The 20,701-nt window shown below is 45.6% G+C and overlaps 1 protein-coding gene across 3 annotated transcripts in view; it reads right to left on the bottom strand.

The window, feature by feature from the left end:
- LOC311129998 (CLIP-associating protein 1-like) overlaps positions 1-20,701 on the bottom strand; it is a 73,467-nt gene that overhangs the window by 35,988 nt on the left and 16,778 nt on the right. For all 3 annotated transcript variants that reach the window (XM_084162583.1, XM_084162584.1, XM_084162582.1), the window contains exons 2-11: positions 8,744-8,967; positions 8,557-8,649; positions 8,269-8,414; positions 5,246-5,381; positions 4,926-4,996; positions 4,752-4,811; positions 4,125-4,202; positions 3,417-3,584; positions 2,783-2,829; positions 2,413-2,586 (exon numbers count right to left, since the gene is read on the bottom strand). In XM_084162583.1, the coding sequence (XP_084018709.1) occupies positions 2,413-2,586; positions 2,783-2,829; positions 3,417-3,584; positions 4,125-4,202; positions 4,752-4,811; positions 4,926-4,996; positions 5,246-5,381; positions 8,269-8,414; positions 8,557-8,649; positions 8,744-8,967 (1,197 nt within the window). The remainder of the gene's footprint in view (positions 1-2,412; positions 2,587-2,782; positions 2,830-3,416; positions 3,585-4,124; positions 4,203-4,751; positions 4,812-4,925; positions 4,997-5,245; positions 5,382-8,268; positions 8,415-8,556; positions 8,650-8,743; positions 8,968-20,701) is intronic.

The raw sequence follows: 20,701 nt of genomic DNA, 5'->3' as shown, positions 1-20,701 counted from the left end.
TGGAATCAGTTCCGCTTAGCCTTTGGCCTCCGAGGCTTTTCTCTATCAGGCCCAATCAATCAGAACATTTTATTTCCTCCATCTTTGAATGATGGGGCTTTTGACATCTGGCACTCACTAGGCCTCTCCTCACTAGCCCAATTATTCTTTGATGATACATTTGCCTCTTTTGCTTAGCTACAGGAAAGGTTCAACCTCCCCCAATCCCACTTTTTCCGCTATCTCCAGACTAGGAACTTTGTCAGAGCTAACACACCTGAATTTCCCCATAGGCCTGTGAATACAGCTATAGAGAGCATCCTGGAGCTGAACAAGCTTCCTAGGGGCGCAATTTCAGATGTATATGCAATCATTCATGACTTACAGAACCCTTCTTTGGTGCCTTTAAAGACTCGATGGGAAAAGGATTTGGGGGAGGAACTTGGGGAAGACACCTGGGAATCTGTGCTGCGCAGGGTGCATTCGTCCTCTTTTAGCACTAGACACAGCCTCATTCAATTCAAGGTGGTTCACCGTATCCACTGGTCTGGGGCCAGACTTGGAAGAATATTCTCTGATTTTGATCCTACCTGTGTCAGATGTAAAATTGAACCGGCCACACTGTTGCATATGTTCTGGGGCTGTCATAAACTGTCAGGTTTCTGGGAATTAATATTTAAATGTTTCTCTGATATATATAACACTGTTATAGATCCCTCTCCCCTTACAGCCCTTTTTGGAGTACTGCCCATAAGCACCCCCCTGTCAAGAATCCAGTCGGACACTGTTGCTTATACAACTCTTTTAGCTAGACGGCTAATACTACAGAACTGGAAGATGGCAGCTCCCCCATCTTATAAATATTGGGTGAGAGACGTGTTGTGCTCTCTGAAACTAGAAAAAATTAAATTCAATTCACGTGGGAACCCCAAACTGTTTAATGAGGCTTGGGCTCCATTCCGGTCTTACTTTAAACAGTCCATCCTCTGATAGCATTCCTATTAAAACCAAAATAAGTCTGTATTTGACCCCCCTGTGACTTAGGGGTTGGATGAGCATTTCTCTGTGTTTTTTTTCTGGGGTGGGGGTGGGGGGCATTAAGGTTGATGTGCTTATTGATTGTGACCTGCGGATGCCTTGTTCATCTCGCCCGGGCAGAGACTAAGGTGTGAGCTTGTTTTTCCCAGTTATTTTTATTTTTTTAATTCTGTTCACGCCTACATAAAATTATCAATATTCATTTTTTATTTTAAAGCATTGTAACTTTTTATTTTTGGTCCAGTGGATGATTGGTCTGTGGCCTTGACTGTCTGTGAGTGGTTGCATTTCTCCACCCCATCCCTTAACTGTTTACAGGAACAATGGTGAGGTGTTTGCTCTGTCCCTATACTATAGATTGCCCTTTAACATTTTGTAGCCTTCTGCCTGGTGTGTTTAACTTGTCTAAAGTATGGTATCTTTAAAGTTATTATTATTTTTTTTATATATTTTTTTTTTATATGTATTATTTGTATTTTTGTCTAGTTGAGTATATTATTTATATTGCTTTGTCTTGTCTGTGTGTGTGTAAAACTTAATAAACAGAGTTCTCAAATATCCGAACGGGCGTTAGTATTCGACTACTACATGTATATACATTTTTAAAGGTTTTGTCTCAAATTAAATAAAAGTGTCTATGTTACATTGCCACATAGCCTACAATGATAGACCATTACATACATTTTTAAAATAAAACCACAGTTTTATGACAGTTTTTATGTGTGCCCCATAAAAAAGACTTACCGGTAACCTACAGACGTTTCACAGGTGTAGCTTGTTGTTTTGTCGGTCAATCACAGCGGCGCTACAGTCAGAGGCTATGTGTAGCAAGTGAAGTGGGAGATTTCTAATCAATGCTAAATGGAATTAACATGACGTAATTAAGTTGGCTAAATGAGAAAGCGTAGGCTACAATGACCAACCAGCAGGTTTCATATGAATGGAGTTGTTGTAGACATGGGATGGGGAGTGCAGCAAATTAGCCTCAATTAGCCTTGTTACTTTAGCTAGCTAGCTAGATAACTTAGCTGGCTACTGTAACTAGCTAGCTTCTTTATAACGATTTGATGCAGTGAAAACAGGCACTACCCGATGGTATGATCGATAACTTATGGCAGAAACAAGTTTGTCTAACTAGCGCGAGTCAGTTTGGCTACTTTCTGTCTCTCTCTCTCCATGCCACACATAGACTGTCACACACACACACCGGCCTCTGCTCATCTCCCGCCCCTACCCCACCCGCTGAAACAAGCAGAGCACAGCGCACCGGCTCTCTCACGAGCAAGTCTCCATTTACATGTATTTCGACTATCTGGATATCCGAAGAAATATCATGATATTATTTGAATAATGAAATCATTTAAAATGCCCATCCCTAGTGTGTGTGGGGTTTACCTAGAGAGGCGTAGGAGCCTGGGGGCAGAGCAGCGGCTGAGCTGAAGGGAGAAGCGGAGGGCACGATAACCAGACGGGATTTGGCGCTGGCCGCGGCATTCACATCGATGTCACTACGGGAACGCTGGAGAGAACCGCCTGGGTTAGAGTTCACCCTGGAACTCACCATCTTACCTGCCATCGGGGAGAACGGGAGAGGTTGAAATATCAACACATTCTACATTTAAATAGTCTGTATTTAGTCTCACCGAGGAAAAAATTATCATCGGATTTGCAAGAGAGACCTGACATAACCCACAAATAGAAAGAGGTGGCATGAAATAAACAACACATGTTGAGAAATTAATACTGTAGTAGCTAGTACTCTTACCCCTTGTTATGCTGCCACCTATGACACTCTTGACAGACAGGGGCCGGCTGAGGAGAGAGAAGGACACACCATTATGGAGTTATTGTAAACAGCTCAGTATCCCTGTACTTCACACTAACAAAACAAAGTCATAGGCCAGGGCTCAGAGCCCTCTGATGGTGTAGGGCAAAACATGATTCAAACTACCAGTGACTCAAACTGCCAAAGACATTATAAAAGGTAAAGGTCTGGACACCAGTTCTGGGCTCAGACCCAACTGATGATGAGGATGATGATGCAGGGGGAAAGAACATCCTTAGAGGAAGATTAGCTCACTCTCTCCAGTCGTTAAACTGGATCAACCGATTCAATCTACCTCAGTGTGTCCATGAGGCAGACAAATCCATTAGTGGTGTCTTCAAATCAATGATAAATGGTCGTTATCCACATCATCCTGAATCATATGGAGGAAGGGATAAATAGAGGGGAGGGAGGGATGGAAGGGATGGATGGAGTCTTACTTGAGGCTCTTCTGAGAGGAGGAAGAGGAGCCGTCTGACTGGGGGAGTGGTTGATGGATGAAGGGATGAAAGTAAACCGGGATGGAGGGAAGGAGGGAGGGATAGAGGGAGAGGTAGAAGGAGGGGTATCTTACTTGAGGCTCTCCTGAGAGGAGGAGGATGAGCGGTCTGATTGGGGGAGGGACACAATGCTGTCAGAACTTTTCAGGTGAGACTGGAGAGCCTTCTGATAGCTCGACTCCAGGGCCTGGAACAGATGCTCTGCCTCCCGGCTGTAGTGGCCATGGAAACCCCAATAACACCTATGGGTGAGGGGGGGTGAGAGAAGAAGGTTAGAGGTCACATGAAGGTCACAGCCCCTCCTATCAGTACATGAACAGAACTGTCAGCACACGTAATTTTTTAAAAACATTTTAGTCATTTAGCATACGCTCTTATCCAGAGCGACTTACAGTAGCAATTAGGGTTAAGTGCCTTGCTCAAGGGCACATCGCCAGAGCCTTCTCGGCTCTGGGATTCAAACCAGCAAACTTTCAGTTACTGGCCCAATGCTCTAACCACTAGGCTACCTGCCACCCACATGCCTCTGATAGGTCACCAGCAGAGAAAGTGACATGAGACGATGCCCAGAGGAATTAATAATTGTTCTAATTATCACTAGTAGTAAAATAAGCGACACAGAGAGATGTAATTTTATTCCAAATTGTCATCCACTTGTATCAGTCATGAAATCATAAAGCAATATATTACTTTTTATAAAACTGCAAAGACCAATTCATTGTTTTACTGAGGACAAATTCAGACTAATTTACCAAATAAACAACCATAAAAACAGAACTTACTTCCTGGCCACGGATCTGGCCTCTGAGTCGGCATCATGTATCCCTTTCTTGATGGTCTCCGTCAGAACAGTCACGTGCCTGGTGGGATAGTAGGGAAACATGACAGAGACCACTTCAGGTACAGCAGCCAGGAAACCACAACTATACCAATGGAGAGGACACACAGACTTCCTCATTCCCCCCCTCCCCAAGACTTCTGTTTACACTCCTTTCTTCTCTCTCTCTCCCTCTACTATCCCACAGCTCTTCTGCTATCCTCCACTCTCCTTCTCCACGGGTGGAAAGTGACCACATAGCACGCTTTCGACATGCTTTTTAAACTCTCTGCTGGGTTGTCGTGGCAACCACAGGGGATGCTTCGTAGAGAGTCTTATGGTGATGGCTCACCCCAGGCCTCCAGAATCATCAATTTAACTAGCAAAGACCAGGGATCATCAGTCGCCCAGTCAGCCAACACCCAACTACTTACGGTAAATGTCACACGCCGAAGAGGAGAAAAGAGGAGAGAGAAGGAGAGGAGAGAGGGAATTCTAAAGTACAGCAGCCACCCCTCTCTACACAAACACAAACACTGGCTGAGATCCTGTATTAGCATGCAGAGTGTATCCTGAAAGGGTGTGTGCTTACCTCTCCAGTGTGTGCGTCTGCCACTCTAGTAATAACAACTCTAAGAACTCATAACTGCGCCTGGAGAGGGAAGACATGAGAGTTAACACATTTATAAGGGAAACCTCAGGAAAAAGGTCGCAGATTTTCACACCGAATAATTTCAAATTTCAAAGGATCTTTGAGTGTCTTTACCTTCTGACGGCCACTGATTTGGACAGGCAGTTACTAGTGATGATGGGGATGAGACGTGAGTAGTGTGTGTGCTGGAAGAGAAGAGGAGGTCCCAGAGGTCTTCAAATACAGGTTATTTCACACCTCCCAGTGTCTTAACAACACATAACATTTCACAACCAGATATCAGTCATACTGAGTAATAAATACATCAGGAAATTGTTTATTTTCTGTTTGTTACAGTAGCTAATGCATGAATCCCACTCCTCCAATGTGATTCAACCTCTGACGTACAGTATATGACAGACTGTATATACAGTTTGTGTGTGTGCAGTACTCACCCTGAGGATGAGCCGTATGGCTGCCATCCCAGACGTAGCCATGACCTTGGCACTGTTGGGCACCAGGTTGAGCAGTGTGGGCATTAGCGTCTCTGCACAGTGGTCAAACTTGTTGCCCATTAACGTGGACAGGTATCTGAAGAGGGGAGGGGAGAGATTGAACACATACAGTGAGGGAAAAAAGTATTTGATCCCCTGCTGATTTCGTCCGTTTGCCCACTGACAAAGACATGATCAGTCTCTAATTTTAATGGTAGGTTTATTTGAACAGTGGGAGACAGAATAACAACAAAAAAATCCAGAAAAACGCATGTCAAAAATGTTATGAATTGATTTGCATTTAATGAGGGAAATAAGTATTTGACCCCTCTGCAAAACATGACTTAGTACTTGGTGGCAAAACCCTTGTTGGCAATCACAGAGGTCAGACGTTTCTTGTAGTTGGCCACCAGGGTTGCACACATGTCAGGAGGTATTTTGTTCCACTCCTCTTTGCAGATCTTCTCCAAGTCATTAAGGTTTCGAGGCTGACGTTTGGCAACTCAAACCTTCAGCTCCCTCCACAAATGTTCTATGGGATTAAGGTCTGGAGACTAGCTAGGCCACTCCAGGACCTTAATGTGCCTCTTCTTGAGCCACTCCTTTGTTGCCTTGGCCGTGTGTTTTGGGTCATTGTCATGCTGGAATACCCATCCACTACCCATTTTTAATGCCCTGGCTGAGGGAGGTTCTCACCCAAGATTTGACGGTACATGGCCCCGTCCATCGTCCCTTTGATGCGGTGAAGTTGTCCTGTCCCCTTAGCAGAAAAACACCCCCAAAGCATAATGTTTCCAACTCCATGTTTGACGGTGGGGATGGTGTTCTTGGGGTCATAGGCAGCATTCCTCCTCCTCCAAACACGGCGAGTTGAGTTGATGCCAAAGAGCTCGATTTTGGTCTCATCTGACCACAACACTTTCACCCAGTTCTCCTCTGAATCATTCAGATGTTCATTGGCAAACTTCAGACGGCCCTGTATATGTGTTTTCTTGAGCAGGGGGACCTTGCGGGCGCTGCAGGATTTCAGTCCTTCACGGCGTAGTGTGTTACCAATTGTTTTCTTGGTGACTATGGTCCCAGCTGCCTTGAGATCATTGACAAGATCCTCCCGTGTAGTTCTGGGCTGATTCCTCACCGTTCTCATGATCATTGCAACTCCACGAGGTGAGAACTTGCATGGAGCCCCAGGCTGAGGGAAGTTGACAGTTATTTTGTGTTTCTTCCATTTGCGAATAATCGCACCAACTGTTGTCACCTTCTCACCAAGCTGCTTGGCGATGGTCTTGTAGCCCATTCCAGCCTTGTGTAGATCTACAATCTTGTCCTTGACATCCTTGGAGAGCTCTTTGGTCTTGGCCATGGTGGAGAGTTTGGAATCTGATTGATTGATTGCTTCTGATGACAGGTGTCTTTTATACAGGTAACAAACTGAGATTAGGAGCGCTCCCTTTAAGAGTGTGCTCCTAATCTCAGCTCGTTACCTGTATAAAAGACACCTGGGAGCCAGAAATCTTTCTGATTGAGAGGGGGTCAAATACTTATTTCCCTCATTAAAATGAAAATCAATTTATAACATTTTTGACATGCGTTTTTCTGGATTTTTGTTGTTGTTATTCTGTCTCTCACTGTTCAAATAAACCTACCATTAAAATTATAGACTGATCATTTCTTTTTCAGTGGGCAAACGTACAAAATCAGCAGGGGATCAAATACTGTTTTCCCTCACTGTACAGCAAATCAATATCAATCAAAGTTGTTAAACCTCCTCAAACATTTGATTTAATGTTCTAGACTAATGTACTGGAACTTATACTGAACAAATATATAAATGCAACATGCAACATTTTCAAAGATTTTGCTGAGTTACAGTTCATAAATGTATAAGAAAATCAGTCAATTGAAATAAATGAATTAGGCCCTAATCTATGGATTTCACATGACTGGGCGCAGCCATGGGTGGGCCTGGGAGGGCATAGGCCCACCCACTTGGGAGCCAGGCCGATCCACTGGGGAGCCAGGCCCAGCCAATCAGAATGATTTTTTCCCTACAAAAGGGCTTTATTATAGACAGAAATACTCCTCAGCACCCCACCGGATGTGGAGGTCCTGGGCTTGCGTGGTTACACGTGATCTGCGGTTGTGAGGCCAGTTTGACGTATTGCCAAATTCTCTAAAACGACGTTGGAGGCGGCTTATGGTAGAGAAATTTACATTCAATTCTCTGGCAACAGCTCTGGTGGGAATTCCTGCAGTCAGCATGCCAATTGCACGCTCCCTCAAAACTTGATACATCTGTGGCATTGTTTTGTGTGACAAAACTGCAGATGTTAGAGTGGCCTTTTATTGTCCCCAGCACAAGGTGCACCTGTGTAATGATCATGCTGTTTAATCAGCTTCATGATATGCTACACCTGTCAGGTGGATGGATTATCTTGACAAAGGATGAAATGCTCACTAACAGGGATGTAAACAAATTTGTGCCCAAAATTCGAGATGAATAAGCTTTTTGTGTGTATGGAAAATGTCTGGGATTTGTTATTTCATCTAATGAAACATGGGACCAACACTTTACATGTTGCGTTTATATTTTTGTTCAGTGTAGATATGGAGCAGAAGTAGTAGCAGCCTACAAGTTGTCCAGACTCAGAGTTGTTCATTGTCAGTCAGTGATGTGCTCCTAATGTGGTAGTGATGAGGTGCAACAGAGTCAAGATACACATTTAAAGATCATCAGGTTGATGGATTTACAGTCTAGGCCAGGTGGGACGAGGAGCTTCCCTCCCTCCCTTTAATATCACCACTTTACTGTGGCATTTCAATGAGCTGCTACATCTCTAACCACTGTCTCTGGTCAACCTTACTCAACTGGTCTGAGATAGCAGCTTTTGGAACAGATCGTTTTAACAGTGTAGCTAACTCTACTTAGCATAGAAGTGGAAGAGAGAGGTTGAAAGCTGGTTTGCGTGTCTGCAGGTCCTTACCCCAGTGTGATGCAGGCCTCTCGTACCACCTGAGACCTCAGGTCTTTAGCCGAAAGCTTCAGAGGGGCCTCCAGTAGACGGAGCTGCTGAGGGAAACTATCATACTCCATCGCTCCAGCCAGGAGCAGAGAACGCACCTTCTTCAGCTAGACAGAGGAAGCACAAACTATTACGCTACAACCGTAGTTTCTGACTGTTTATAGGCTACTACTGTCAACACCAGAATATACAGTACAAGGTGATGAGATGGTCATGCAGCTATTGATCATTAGTGGTTGCGGTCCTTACAGCGATGACTCGGTGCTCCCAGTCGTTTTTGTCGTCAGACAGAACCTCCCGGACCTTGGAGAGGTTGTCCTCCATCTCTCTGTTGGAATGGATCTGGAGAGGAGTGAAGAGACAGGAGTCAGACTGGGGTTGATGGCAATTTATATTGTAAACACACACACAGAGCACCCTTATCTGTGCATGTTACCTGGATAGAAGGAACCTCTTCAAAAGCCTTGATGAAGTCCTCCTCATCTACTGCTCCTGCAGCAGCATCTTTAGCAGAGATCTTGCCGGGTCCGGTGGCAGAGCTGGGCCTGCGGACAGAAGCTGGAGCTACAGTCCTCCTCCCACTGGGGGGCGCCTTGGAGGACGATACGGAGGAGGAGGACCTGCCCCCATCCACAGAGTCCTCATCCTCAAAGTTCTTATCTGACAGGGGAGTGAGAAGAGGAGTGGCGTTAATCCAGTTTGAAGTCATTTCATCTCTGCATTGGTGACCACCATGTTCATTAGGACACACCTTAGGGTTACAAAAACAAGCATTTTATATTGGACAGCTAGCCTAGTATGTTCCAGTTTCACTTTTGTTCTTATGTTTCCTGCCTACTAAGCTCGACCCTGTTGTTTTGGGTGAGAGAGTGCATGCCTGAACCCACCCATCTGCCGTGCTGGGTGTAGCTAGCTCATTTAATCTGGATTGTCAATGTTACATGAATACAAGCCGTTCTGTCACCTCTCCAGTTTTCCGGTTCACACAAGGGATTATGAATGAAGGGAAAATATGATCCTGGAGAGATGCCTTGAGCCAGCATTATTTTACAGAAATGCTCTGTGAGAGAACGGTAATGTACTCCTTAGAAGGAAGACAAACTGCACACGATAAAACATTTTTTTTCTTAGGAGGGATTCATACAATAAAAATAGGTCATCAAAGCCTGTTCAAAGGTTGTGTCCCTATCACCATAGTAACGCTAGTGATAATTATGAAAGACACCAAAACAAGACACCATTCAGACAACAAGACCAATATCTCCATAAACAAAGCAACAGGCAGGCACACAGAGAGAAACGCCCCGTTCACAGCTCAGCCTTCCCCCACTCATCCTCCTCTCACAACCCTCCATTCCTCCACCAGCCTGCTAACCTGTAATTACCATGAAAGCAGTATATATCCACTAACACAGAGAGAGAGAGAGAGAGAGAGAGAGAGAGAGAGAGAGAGAGAGAGAGAGAGAGAGAGAGAGAGAGATTGAGAGAGAGGGAGAGACAGAGAGAGAGACAGAGAGAGAGACAGAGAGAGAGAGAAGAATGAGAAAGGCAGATAAATTGGGGAAAAGAGAGGAGGAAAATATAGGGCGAGGTGTCGGTAGGTAGTTTGAGAGGAATAGAGGGAGAGAGAGAAACATACCACGTGAAGAGAAGAAGAGAATATATAATAAATAGCATCAGGTTCTTACAGGCACAGATCTTCTTACACACCAGCTTCCTTAGCATCATGATCTATAGCACGCGCGCTAAACCATTTCCTCACCACGCTTCTGCATCAACAGTGTGTGTGTGTCTGCGTGACGCGTGCCTTGGTGAGGGTGCGTGTGCAGCTCTGTGATGACACAGTGCTAGACCAGCTTCCCCCTTAAGCCCTTCTGTCCAAGGGTTAGCTGTCAAACACAGCGGGGTGTGTGTGTGTGTGGGTGTAGCATGAAGATGCTTGCAGCTCCTGCATTGCCAGCATGGTGTGACATGTCCTTAGGGACACTGGCTGTCCACCACAGAGGGAGGGGAGGGGCCAGCACGTGTGATGTCACCTCTGATCAGTCATTGTTTATTCAGGGTGTTGGTGGAGGAGAAAACAAAACCAAAGGAACCTAGCCTGGTGGTCATTGGCTTAGGACATAGTCCCACTACTGTTATTTACACTGCATTATGCATATTCATTAAATATATGTATGAATATGTATGTAAATTCATAAATATTTTTACTGTGTTTGGCGCCGCACGGCGCACCATAACACTAGCAGACCTCAACATTGTGTCGGTTTTATTTTCCCCCGGAAACCTGTTTAGCATGCTGTGAAACTCTCAGTGAAAACGGTCACTAGCTCACCCACCCAGAGATAAGAAAGCTTTTGTTCCAACATAACAAAAGCATAAAATCTGTTCTGCATTGCCTCATGCAAGCTGCTGAATGTATACATGGTTTGCCTTGAGTCTTCCTGCTCTAGTATCCATCTACCTTTTCTTTATATACAGGAAGGTGTAAAACATAAAGCACATACTGGTATTAGAAAACATCCCTCATGTTCGTATGCATACTCACACAGCAATGCTTTATTACATTGATTAAGAGTAGACACTAGTTATGACCCCCGGGCTCTCTAGCTCTCATCACCGCCGTAGTGTTAGTTATTTATGTATGGAGTGTGGGGGCTAGCATTATCAGTGAGAAAATAGTCAATACAGTGAGGACTGTGGTTAGCATTATAGTACCAAAGAAATAGGGAGGGGACTGCAGCCTGTGAAAAGGCTCATCCAACAACACCCATCTTATTGATGGCACACCTTCCATTTGCTTTCCACTGAGGCTAGCAGCATTACGATACCAGAGAGACAGGGAGGCGACTGCAGCATGTGGGATGGCTCAATACTTTACTAGGAGTAAATGTAACATTTATCCAACAGCATCCATCTCATTGATTGAACACCTTCAATCAGTTTTTCACTGATCGTTAAATGACGTTGAGAGAGTTTTAGACACAGAGATAGATAGAACTGTTCTATAATCTATGGTCTTAGAGTACTGAAAGAATAGCCTGAGACAAACTCCATGATTACGTTCAGAGAATCTGAGCACAAGACGTATGAGTCAACCCTCCCAAATACCATCTCTAAACAGAGACTATTTACTGGAACATCTTTAGTGAAAGAGCAAAACACGATCATGCATTTAGTTTATTGATTGTAGCAGTTACAGCAGCACTTAATCAAACACTGACACAAAAATGTCGAGCTGATTTATACACACACAGGGAGCCATTAACACAGTGGGCGGGCGGGCGGGGACACACACCCATTCTCTCTGGGGGCAGTAGTTAGGTCGTTAGCTGTGTGTCTGTAGCCTGTTGGAGAGCAGGGGTCGTGTTAGTAATCCACATCATCATCTAACTCCATGAGATCATGCCTGCTCTGCCCTCAGCCTGCTCTGCCCTCAGCCTGCTCTGCCCTCAGCCTGCTCTGCCCTCAGCCTGCTCTGCCCTCAGCCTGCTCTGCCTAGTGATATGATTACTGTAAGCTGGACTGTCCTGTTCTGCATGTAGGCTACTATGTATTATATGACCTATTTCCTTGAGCTGAATCGTCAAAGTTATGGACACTGGTCAATGACTGTAGGTCAATGACTGTATGGAGGATTGGTAGGGAGAGACAGGTAAGACCATCAGTGACTTGTCATTGATGATAGAGGAGGTATAATGATAGAGGAGGTATAATATGGGTGATGTCATGGAGAGGTTGTCCTCTCTGGCTCCCTCTGCTGGTGGAGGTGAAACTGCATTGTCTGCCCCATAGAGACATTCACATCATTGTTTGGCCCTATCTAGTTCATGGGAAGTTGTCTGACTGTAGTCTGCATCCTTCAGGAAGTTGTCCGACTGTAGTCTGCATCCCTCAGGAAGTTGTCCGACTGTAGTCTGCATCCTTCAGGAAGTTCAACAGTTCAAGTGTCCCCCGGCCGCCACAGATTCTCTCTACTAAACTAAAACCACCCCAACACTGCAGGGCTGCCACTGGCCGCATTCTGGCTGCTGCTGGAGTTGCTCTATAAAACAATATTATGCAGGAAACAGCTAGCTAGAGCTAGACAAGTACATGGAAGAGAAAAGAAGCCAGACGTGACAGCTCAGGAGGACCAATATAGGTCAGTACTCAGGCTTCAGGAATGTTACTGAAACGATGCACTGTACTGCCAAACTCAAAGATCATGGAGAGAACAGAGAAACAAAAATGGATGGGTGGATGGATGGAGAGGATGTCTGTGCCTCTGGGGAACAGGAACAGAATAGTAACTTACTGGGACTGTCAAATACTGAGCATTTCTCAGTATATGGAATATCATCAAGGGTCATTATTGCTGTTTCAGGATTACTATAAGGACAAACACTTACTAACAAAACCACCATCCAAATTTACTAAGGGAGAATGCCATTAACAGAGTACACACTACACTACCTAATCTGTCCACTAGATGCTGAAGCACCCTGTGTGCTGCACAGGTTGGCATTTATTGGGATGACTCACGTACTGGAGGCAGCTCTGCAGGGTAGTCACTAGCTGGCACAGCCACAAAGTTATCAAATCTGCTAACCACATGCCTAACCTTAAATTAAAGGTAACATTCACCCAAATGTAATGTTATATTGTTTTTGTGCATCTCTGAGCAATGTTATATTGTTTCCCGGGGTACATTTATTTTGGTGTATCTGAGCTACTGCCGTTCAAGCAGGCAGACATTTTGGCTGGTATGACACAGCATTGCAATAAAGCCGCTCTCACTACACTGGAAGTTAATAGGAATGTGCCTTTTAGATCACGAAATCATCTATTATACATTTCAATACTGGTCAATGACATAACGTGGGAGGTTGTCTTCTCTTGAATGAGCCATTGATCATATTTCTGCGATATTCCTACCTCGAGAAATGTGTAATTTAACAGAGGGGCCACCACATTTCTCCTATATGTCTACCTCTCCAGTCCAGGATGCATTGCATGGTGCCGTTGCATGGCCGTTGCGAATGTCAGATTCCACTCTGCGAGGCACATCAATCTGCAGGTTGAACATAGTGGGGGAAAAAAAAGATTGTAGACTCCTAAATTGATAGTGCAGTTTGTTTAGGCGATTTCACAGCTAACTAGGTACTTCATATGCTGATATTGACTTTGGTATTACTGTATGTAGCTATGTTTGCTAGCTAGCTAGCCAGCCAGCCCATAGAGAATGCATTGCATTGTGGGTTTTGTAGTCGACTTGATCTGCAACAGATTTCCACAATGTTTTTCACAGGTTGCTACCAACCTTATCATAATGACAAAATGAAACATTTGTTCACAAAAAATATTGTTCTCACATATTACTGTTATTTAGCATTGTAAATTATAGGAATTAGTGGTTTTGGGTGGATTTTTCCTTTAAGACCAATTTTGACTTTGAATCTGGCCCATCTAGTGGAAATTGCTCAGCTCTGCCTCTAGGACAAGATTCATCCCAATAAACCTGCGTGTGCGGCATGCTCCAGTGACTGCAGAGCAGACGAGAGTCCACATCCAGCAGCATCCTAACTGCGTGGCAGGCAGCACTGGTAATCCCTGGGCCACAGATTTATATTTGGGGGTTAAGGCGATGCTTTTCTCATGTCCGTTCTAAGCTGCAGAGTGAGAAAGAAGGGACTCTGACACAAAGTATTTTCTTTAGTTCCTTCCAGGCAGGTTTCTCCTGTCCTGTTCTGACTGATTCAGGCTCCAGGTGTTCTGAGGACCCAGCTAATCTGGGGGGAGTTAGCCTGGTCCCAAATCTGTTTGTGCAATCTTGGCATGACAATGGCCAAGGGAGTTGGCTAAACAGGACAAACAGATCTGGGACCATGCTAAGGCTGGGGGGGTGGAAGAGCATTGCTGTGCTGGTTTTCAACAACTCATTCCTCCAGCACTGTCCTGGTCTGTCTGTCTGTGAGCCTGTCACTCTAGTCAGCAGTTTACATAAGTCTGAGGGCTTCAGGCTAATGTTCAGCACAATGTCATTACAGTGATCTCTCATTATGATGATGCCTATAAGAGCAAACAGGGACCGCTCAGACAAAACACCATCCCCATCCCTCACTCACTCTGAGACACACATGCATACGCACACACACACAGGCAGGCGCACACACATGCCCATTTACCTCACACGGCACTGAATAATAATAACCATTACTAAAGCATTTGACAATGTTCTGCTTCTGCTTCCCTATAATCCATAAGGGATTTAAATCCATGTGAATGTAACGTTGGGAGAAGGAGAGGAAGAGAGAAAGAGAGCTCATGCTTACTTGGTATTGTTCCTTGACAGCCAGCTATGGGAGGAGTTCCCTGTTGCCATGGTAAAATAAACATAGAAAAGGCTTAAGTGGCAGATCAGGTTCAAGACTCTCTTCCCATTGGTTGCTCATGTGTCAAGGAGGGTCAAAGTTCATCTACCTGGTCAATCACCTAATGACAGAGCAGAGGAAGAATGACTTGTGTTTTCCACACAAGCTCTTCAGACTTTTAAATGAGAGATCTCTGATTACTGAATGTAGGATGAAACACTGATCTTCCCACAGTGCTTGAAAGGCTCTGTTAATTAAAATTGATCTGCTTTGCTACGTAATAAGACAGCCAACAAAGCACAAATATTTTACACACAGAGGGGAAAGTGTGTCCCTAATGAGCCACCGTACCAGTGGGATCTCTCATACTTTATGTGTAGTGGTGATTGGCTTCATGGTTGCCAGGGTGAGCAGACAGGAATCAGAGACTGAAAATGAGCAAAGAGTGTTAGGTAAACGTTGAGTGTTGTAAACAAAGGCAAGATTGTGTACTTTATGGCTCTCACCATAAAGTACTACATCCCCCTCTGGTAAAGGCAAAACAAAGTGAAAGCCTCTGGCATCAAGTGTACTGTCATGAGTTAGACCTAACCTCTTCATCAGAGTGTGAGAGGACAGAGGCATCACAGAGGTAGACAGAGACTAGGGATTCAGAACAGAGCCAGCAGCAGCATCCTAACAGTGAAGGTCAGTGGAAGTACTTCAGTCAGACACTTAGTTATTGTTCGGATTTTTCATTATTTAGCCCTCCGAAAAGGCTCACCAGGAAGCACACAATGTCATGACTCGTGTTTTGTCCTTTATTTTATTTTAAATCAAATGACCACAGGTCATAAACCTGAAATACAACAAACAAATAATGACAATATATTATTCAAATATATAATGTAAATATATTATTCAAATAATATAATATAATAATAATGTAAATAATGAAAATCAAATAAGCCTGCAACACCATCAAAAATGTGGCAAATCTGGCTTAAAACAACATTGACTACATCACCCAGAATGCCTAGCGCCAGAGGAGCATGCGCACAGTGACTCTGCCGTCAATGGTTGCTATGGACACTGTCACAGGACATAGAACCCATGCCACCACATGCCTCGTCCAAAGGATTTACACACGCACAAACGCAACATAACGGCACTCCACCATGGATCACCGAACCAAACCACCGCTATCACCACCGCCACCAGAAACCAGCAGAGTGCTCCGAACAATCAGCACAACGCAAATGGCTGATAATGATAGCCTAATGCTATACAGCATCTGGGTCGCTGAGCTACCGCACCCAGAGCTACAAGTTACTCTCGGGCCAACTAACACCGACACAGTGAGGTAAACGTTCAGTGCTCAAACATATAAGTGACTTAAACATTAATGCTAGACTGTGAGTAGTTCGCAGTTACATACCAACGGGCTGTGTGCTCCTGATGATTGTCTGCGGTGAAATGATTACCAGCTGCCATAATTTAAGTCTCTAGTGAAGCTGCGCATGCGCACATAACGTAACATATCTGAGCATCTAAGAAACTTAAAGAAATCACTCGTTCCCCATTTAATTGAACACATCAGACCCATTTGCTTCTTTTATCTATTTATATATATATATTTATTTATTATTATTTATTTATTTTTCCTGAGTGAGCTAGAAGTCTCAACACCTCCCACTTGGCCGACTGATCGAAGATCCAAGGAGGGCACAGTCTCTTGAGTGTCTCAGTGAGAATTTCAAACTAAAGTCCAGTCTTTGTAAGCATTTACAAACAAACATGTATTAACTAAGGAGGTAGGCTTCACCACCTTTCCTCCTACTGAGTGTAGGTATGCCCTTGAAGCACTCAGTTGCCTCCCAGGGTTACCCGCTAGCTAAGCAAAGAACACAGAGTCACAGTCTTTGGGTACCCATGGCGAGGACTTATCTTCCCTCCTCTTGGTCTTCAGCAGGAATCAAGATCACCAACCTCCGCACATCCCTGCGAATGACGATTGTCGTGTGCATGGTAGAGTCCTTTCTCCGGGCCCTGGGAACCATGGGAGCAGGAAGACCCATGCAGGTTGTTATGTCCGCATCCCGGACAACCCCCTTCTCGTCTGGATATGTTGTAGCAACCCGGCCGAGCCGGAACTGCCCCCTTAGAGCGTTCTGGTCCGCAATCCAGACTACGTCTCCAACCTCGATACTTCTCTCTGCTCGGTGCCACTTGTGTCGTATGAACAAGTTTGGTCCTGCCAGTTCACTCCATTTCTTCCAGAACTTTTTCTTGGTTCTTTTCTTAACAGCGTCCCTCACTTCAAAGGGTCCAAAGAGGTCTAGTGTAGTATACTCGAATGGGTTCGCTCTACTGGTACGTTCATGAGGAAGAGCGCTCATCACTTGCTGGCACAGCCGGGCTCTTTGCTTCTTGCAAGTGATGCACCTGTTGACCACCTTCTTCACTGTCCTCCGACCTTGCACAACCCAGGCCTTTCTTTTAGTGTGCAGCAGTGTGGCAGCCACCCCTTCATGATTCGCTTCGTGAGCTTCCCTCACAAGCAAAGGCCCCCAGCCACGACCGGAACGGGATTAAAGGTACAGCGGTTCCGTCTTCATTCCAAGACTGGACTCTACCACCACAAAGTAAGAGTCCATTGTTGTCATCTTTAATCACAACAAGGCGGTTTAAGGTCGTATCCTGAAAGTTCACGCCGTCTTGGGCCGCAAGGGCTAGGTCTTGGAAAACCGCCGTTCTCTCTCCCACAGACAGCCTGGGGCCCCTCACCTCCCACTTTGCTGAGCTCAAGGCTTGGTAGCTTGTCCTCAGCCAGGATTCTGCAGCTCTTCGAACCCAGGCGATTGTTCCACACAATTTAGACAAGCTACTGAATCGTTCGGGCCCAACAATGCGCACTAGAGCTATCTCCCAGGGCTTCCTCTTTGGCCTCTCTACTGCTGGAGTTGGACCTTGGTCTTTCATCTGCAGTCGCGGTGCGGAGTCTTGCAAGTCTGCCCCAACATCAGTATTGCTGGGGCCTGAGAATTTTTCTGCCTGAGACCTGGTGACTACATCTGAGAACGCTCTTCTCTGCAACCTTTTAACGTCATCAGCCACGCTGGTCACTATCTCACTGGCCGTCTTCACAGGCCACTCAGCCCCAGGCCAACTCAGGAACTCTGGGCCTTGTTGCCACTCTGACCCTTCATCGAGTTCCTCAGGAGTTGCTCCCCTTGTGATGATGTCTGCTATGTTCAGGTTGCCCTCAATCCACCTCCAGTCTTCCACTGGTCCAGCTTTCTGGATCTCTCCGATGCGGTTAGCGAAGAAAGTTTGGTAGCCATAGCTATCCTTGTGAATTGCTCCCAGGATTGTTTGGCTATCCACGAAGTGGACCCAGCATGCGACCTTGATGCGGCAGTGCTTTACAAGGTATTTTCTCAGACGGATCGAAAAGACAGCACCACATACCTCTGCCTTAATCACGTCTCCTTTCTGGTTGAGAGGGGTAAGCTTTGCTTTTGACTCAACCAGCCTCACTACGACCCCATTCTGCGTCTCCCAACGGAGGTAGAGCACCACGCCGTAGGAAGCCTCACTCCCATCTGAAAACGTGACTCCCATTGGATGGCCTATGGCTCCAGTTGGTGTGAGGCTTCTTTCGAACCTGATCTGGGCAAGTCTCACATATTCTTCGAGGAGTCTTATGGAAGCCTCCCGTAGTTTTGGTGAGAGTGGGTCATCCCAAGTGTCCTTAACTGGACTGCTTATACTCGCTTCTTGGTAAGCTTCTCTCACAAGCATCACCCCTTTCTGCTTTGTGGGTGTGGCAAGACCAATGGGGTCGTAGAATCCAGCGATCTGGCTTAGCAGCATCCGACGGGTCAATGGGTTTGGAGTTTTACCTCTGACTTCCTCTTCGCGCAAATCGACTCCTGTCCTCATCTTTCCTCTCATCTTTGAGAAATCTACGAAGGTCATCACACGAAGTTTGTCAGCCTACTCCAAGTGCTTTGCTTTCTTCGTCCCGCATTTGGTTGGGTAACACCAGCGTTTTGGGCACACTCACAGTTGTCTTACTGATACTGGCATCAGTTGTGGTTGCGGACCCCCCACTTTGGCCTGATAAGACCCATGGCTTAAGGGAGAAGCCTCCAGCCTTTAAGATCTTTTCCACTCCTTTGGTGATTTTCTCCAGTATCCGCAAGTCATTGTGGGACGTCAAGATGTCATCCACATAACTATCTTCTACCACAACTCTGCGCTCCTCAACCATGGCTGCAAACTGGGGCAGGTTGGCTGTTTCTCTCATTGCCATCTGGGCAATACAACCAGCAGGTTTATCACCAATGTTGACCCTGACAACAGCAAAGACTTCGATCACCTCCTCAGAATTGTCTCTCCAGAGGAATCGATGGAGGTGTACTTCTTTGTCTTCTAGCCAGACAGAGTTGTAAAAAAAAATCACATCGCCCAGGGCGGCGTACAACCCAGTCCTGAATCTCAGAAGCACGCCCCTTATCTGATTTAGGACGTCAGGACCCTTGTACAGTAGGTCATTTAAACTTATTCCCATGAATTCTTGGCTACTGTTCCAGACAATTCTTACAGGGGTAGTGGTTGAGTGAGGATTAGGAGCAACGAAATGACTGATATACCACTTAGGTCCCTTCCAGCTCTCGATTTCCTCTTGGGTGACTTGAACGGCAGCCCCTCTTGAGACCATATCGTGGATTTGCTCTATGTACGCAGCCTTCCATTCCGGCTCCCTCTCCAGTCGTTTCTCAGTGTTTAAAAAGGTTGCTTCCACTGCAAGTTGATTGTCAGTCAGCGTTGCGGGGTCTCCTTTCCACGGGTAAGCTGCGTCCCAGTGAGGGGATTCGCTGTGCTTGTCAGCTTGCACGTAGGTGAGACATTCCTTTATTTTCTCCAAGTTTCTTTCCTCTCCTAGGGTCATTTCCTTGCCTCCAGGGGGGCACCTACCGCATCTGCAGCCACCACACTGAGGATCACAGGCGGCGCCAATACTGTCCCACTTGAACCATTCAAAAACATATTTGTTGGTAGTTGCAGTGTTTCGGAGGATTGAGTCTTCTTCCACTGAAACTCCACTGGGTCCTTCCATCTTCACGAGAATTTCTTTGTACGCCCTTGAAGCTGTTCTCATTGACCTAGCGAAATGTGTTTCAGACCAGTGCACTGCTAGGTCTATCACTTCAAAGAGGTCAGGAAGCGTTCCACCAACAGTCTTCCCAAGGGGGCCATCCCAGAGGACGAGGTCTCCAACTACTCTGACTGGCTGTGGGACCAGGCGACCCTCCCTGTGGCTAATCAACAGGTCGATCTTTTCGGGCCGGACCAAGTCCTTGAGTGGAACATTTGGAAAGAACTTCTGCAGTTGCTGTGGCGTGACAGCTTGGTTCACCTTCGCAACATCTTCCAAGCCGTAACAAAGAAGTTTGTGCTCTGCTATTGTACCTTTGGGAGTTTTTACTCTCAGCCTCAGGGTATACTTCTTGGTAGTAATGGTTTTCTCCATCCCTCCAACACCTTGGACAATCAACTTAATGTTCTCACCATTTAGCTTGAGACGCTCTGCTGCTTTATTAGAGATATAATTAGTATCTGAAGCGAGATCAATCAACGTACCGACTAGCTGGCCAGAGTTTGTCGTCACATCCAACAGCATCATTATGACAGGGCACTCTTTTGGCTCACAACCAGTGCTAGCACACACTTTTGTCGTGATCTTATTTGAAAAGGCTTCTTTGAACTCTGCTCGCAGCTCTGGAGAAAGTTTGGCAAGGAGCTCCTCCTGTTTGTTGCTTAGTCCAAGCCCCCTTTTCCCCAATTTTGCATCGCTCTGCTCTCCGCTCTTTTCCTCTTTCTTCTTGGTCTGTGGCTTTGGACAGAGCAAGTAATTGTGGTCTGAAGAGCCCTCTTTCTGACAGTCATCCTTTGAGCATAGATACTTTTGTCTGCAGCCGCCATCGTCACCATGAAGGCGCAAGCACTTAAAGCATGCTCCTGCTCTCCTAAGCTGAGCCTTCTTGCCTGTCAGA

The sequence above is a fragment of the Coregonus lavaretus genome (assembly GCF_964263955.1).
Source record: "Coregonus lavaretus genome assembly, chromosome: 5".
NCBI classification, from domain to species: domain Eukaryota; kingdom Metazoa; phylum Chordata; class Actinopteri; order Salmoniformes; family Salmonidae; genus Coregonus; species Coregonus lavaretus.
This window is presented reverse-complemented; position numbering and strand designations above follow the sequence as displayed.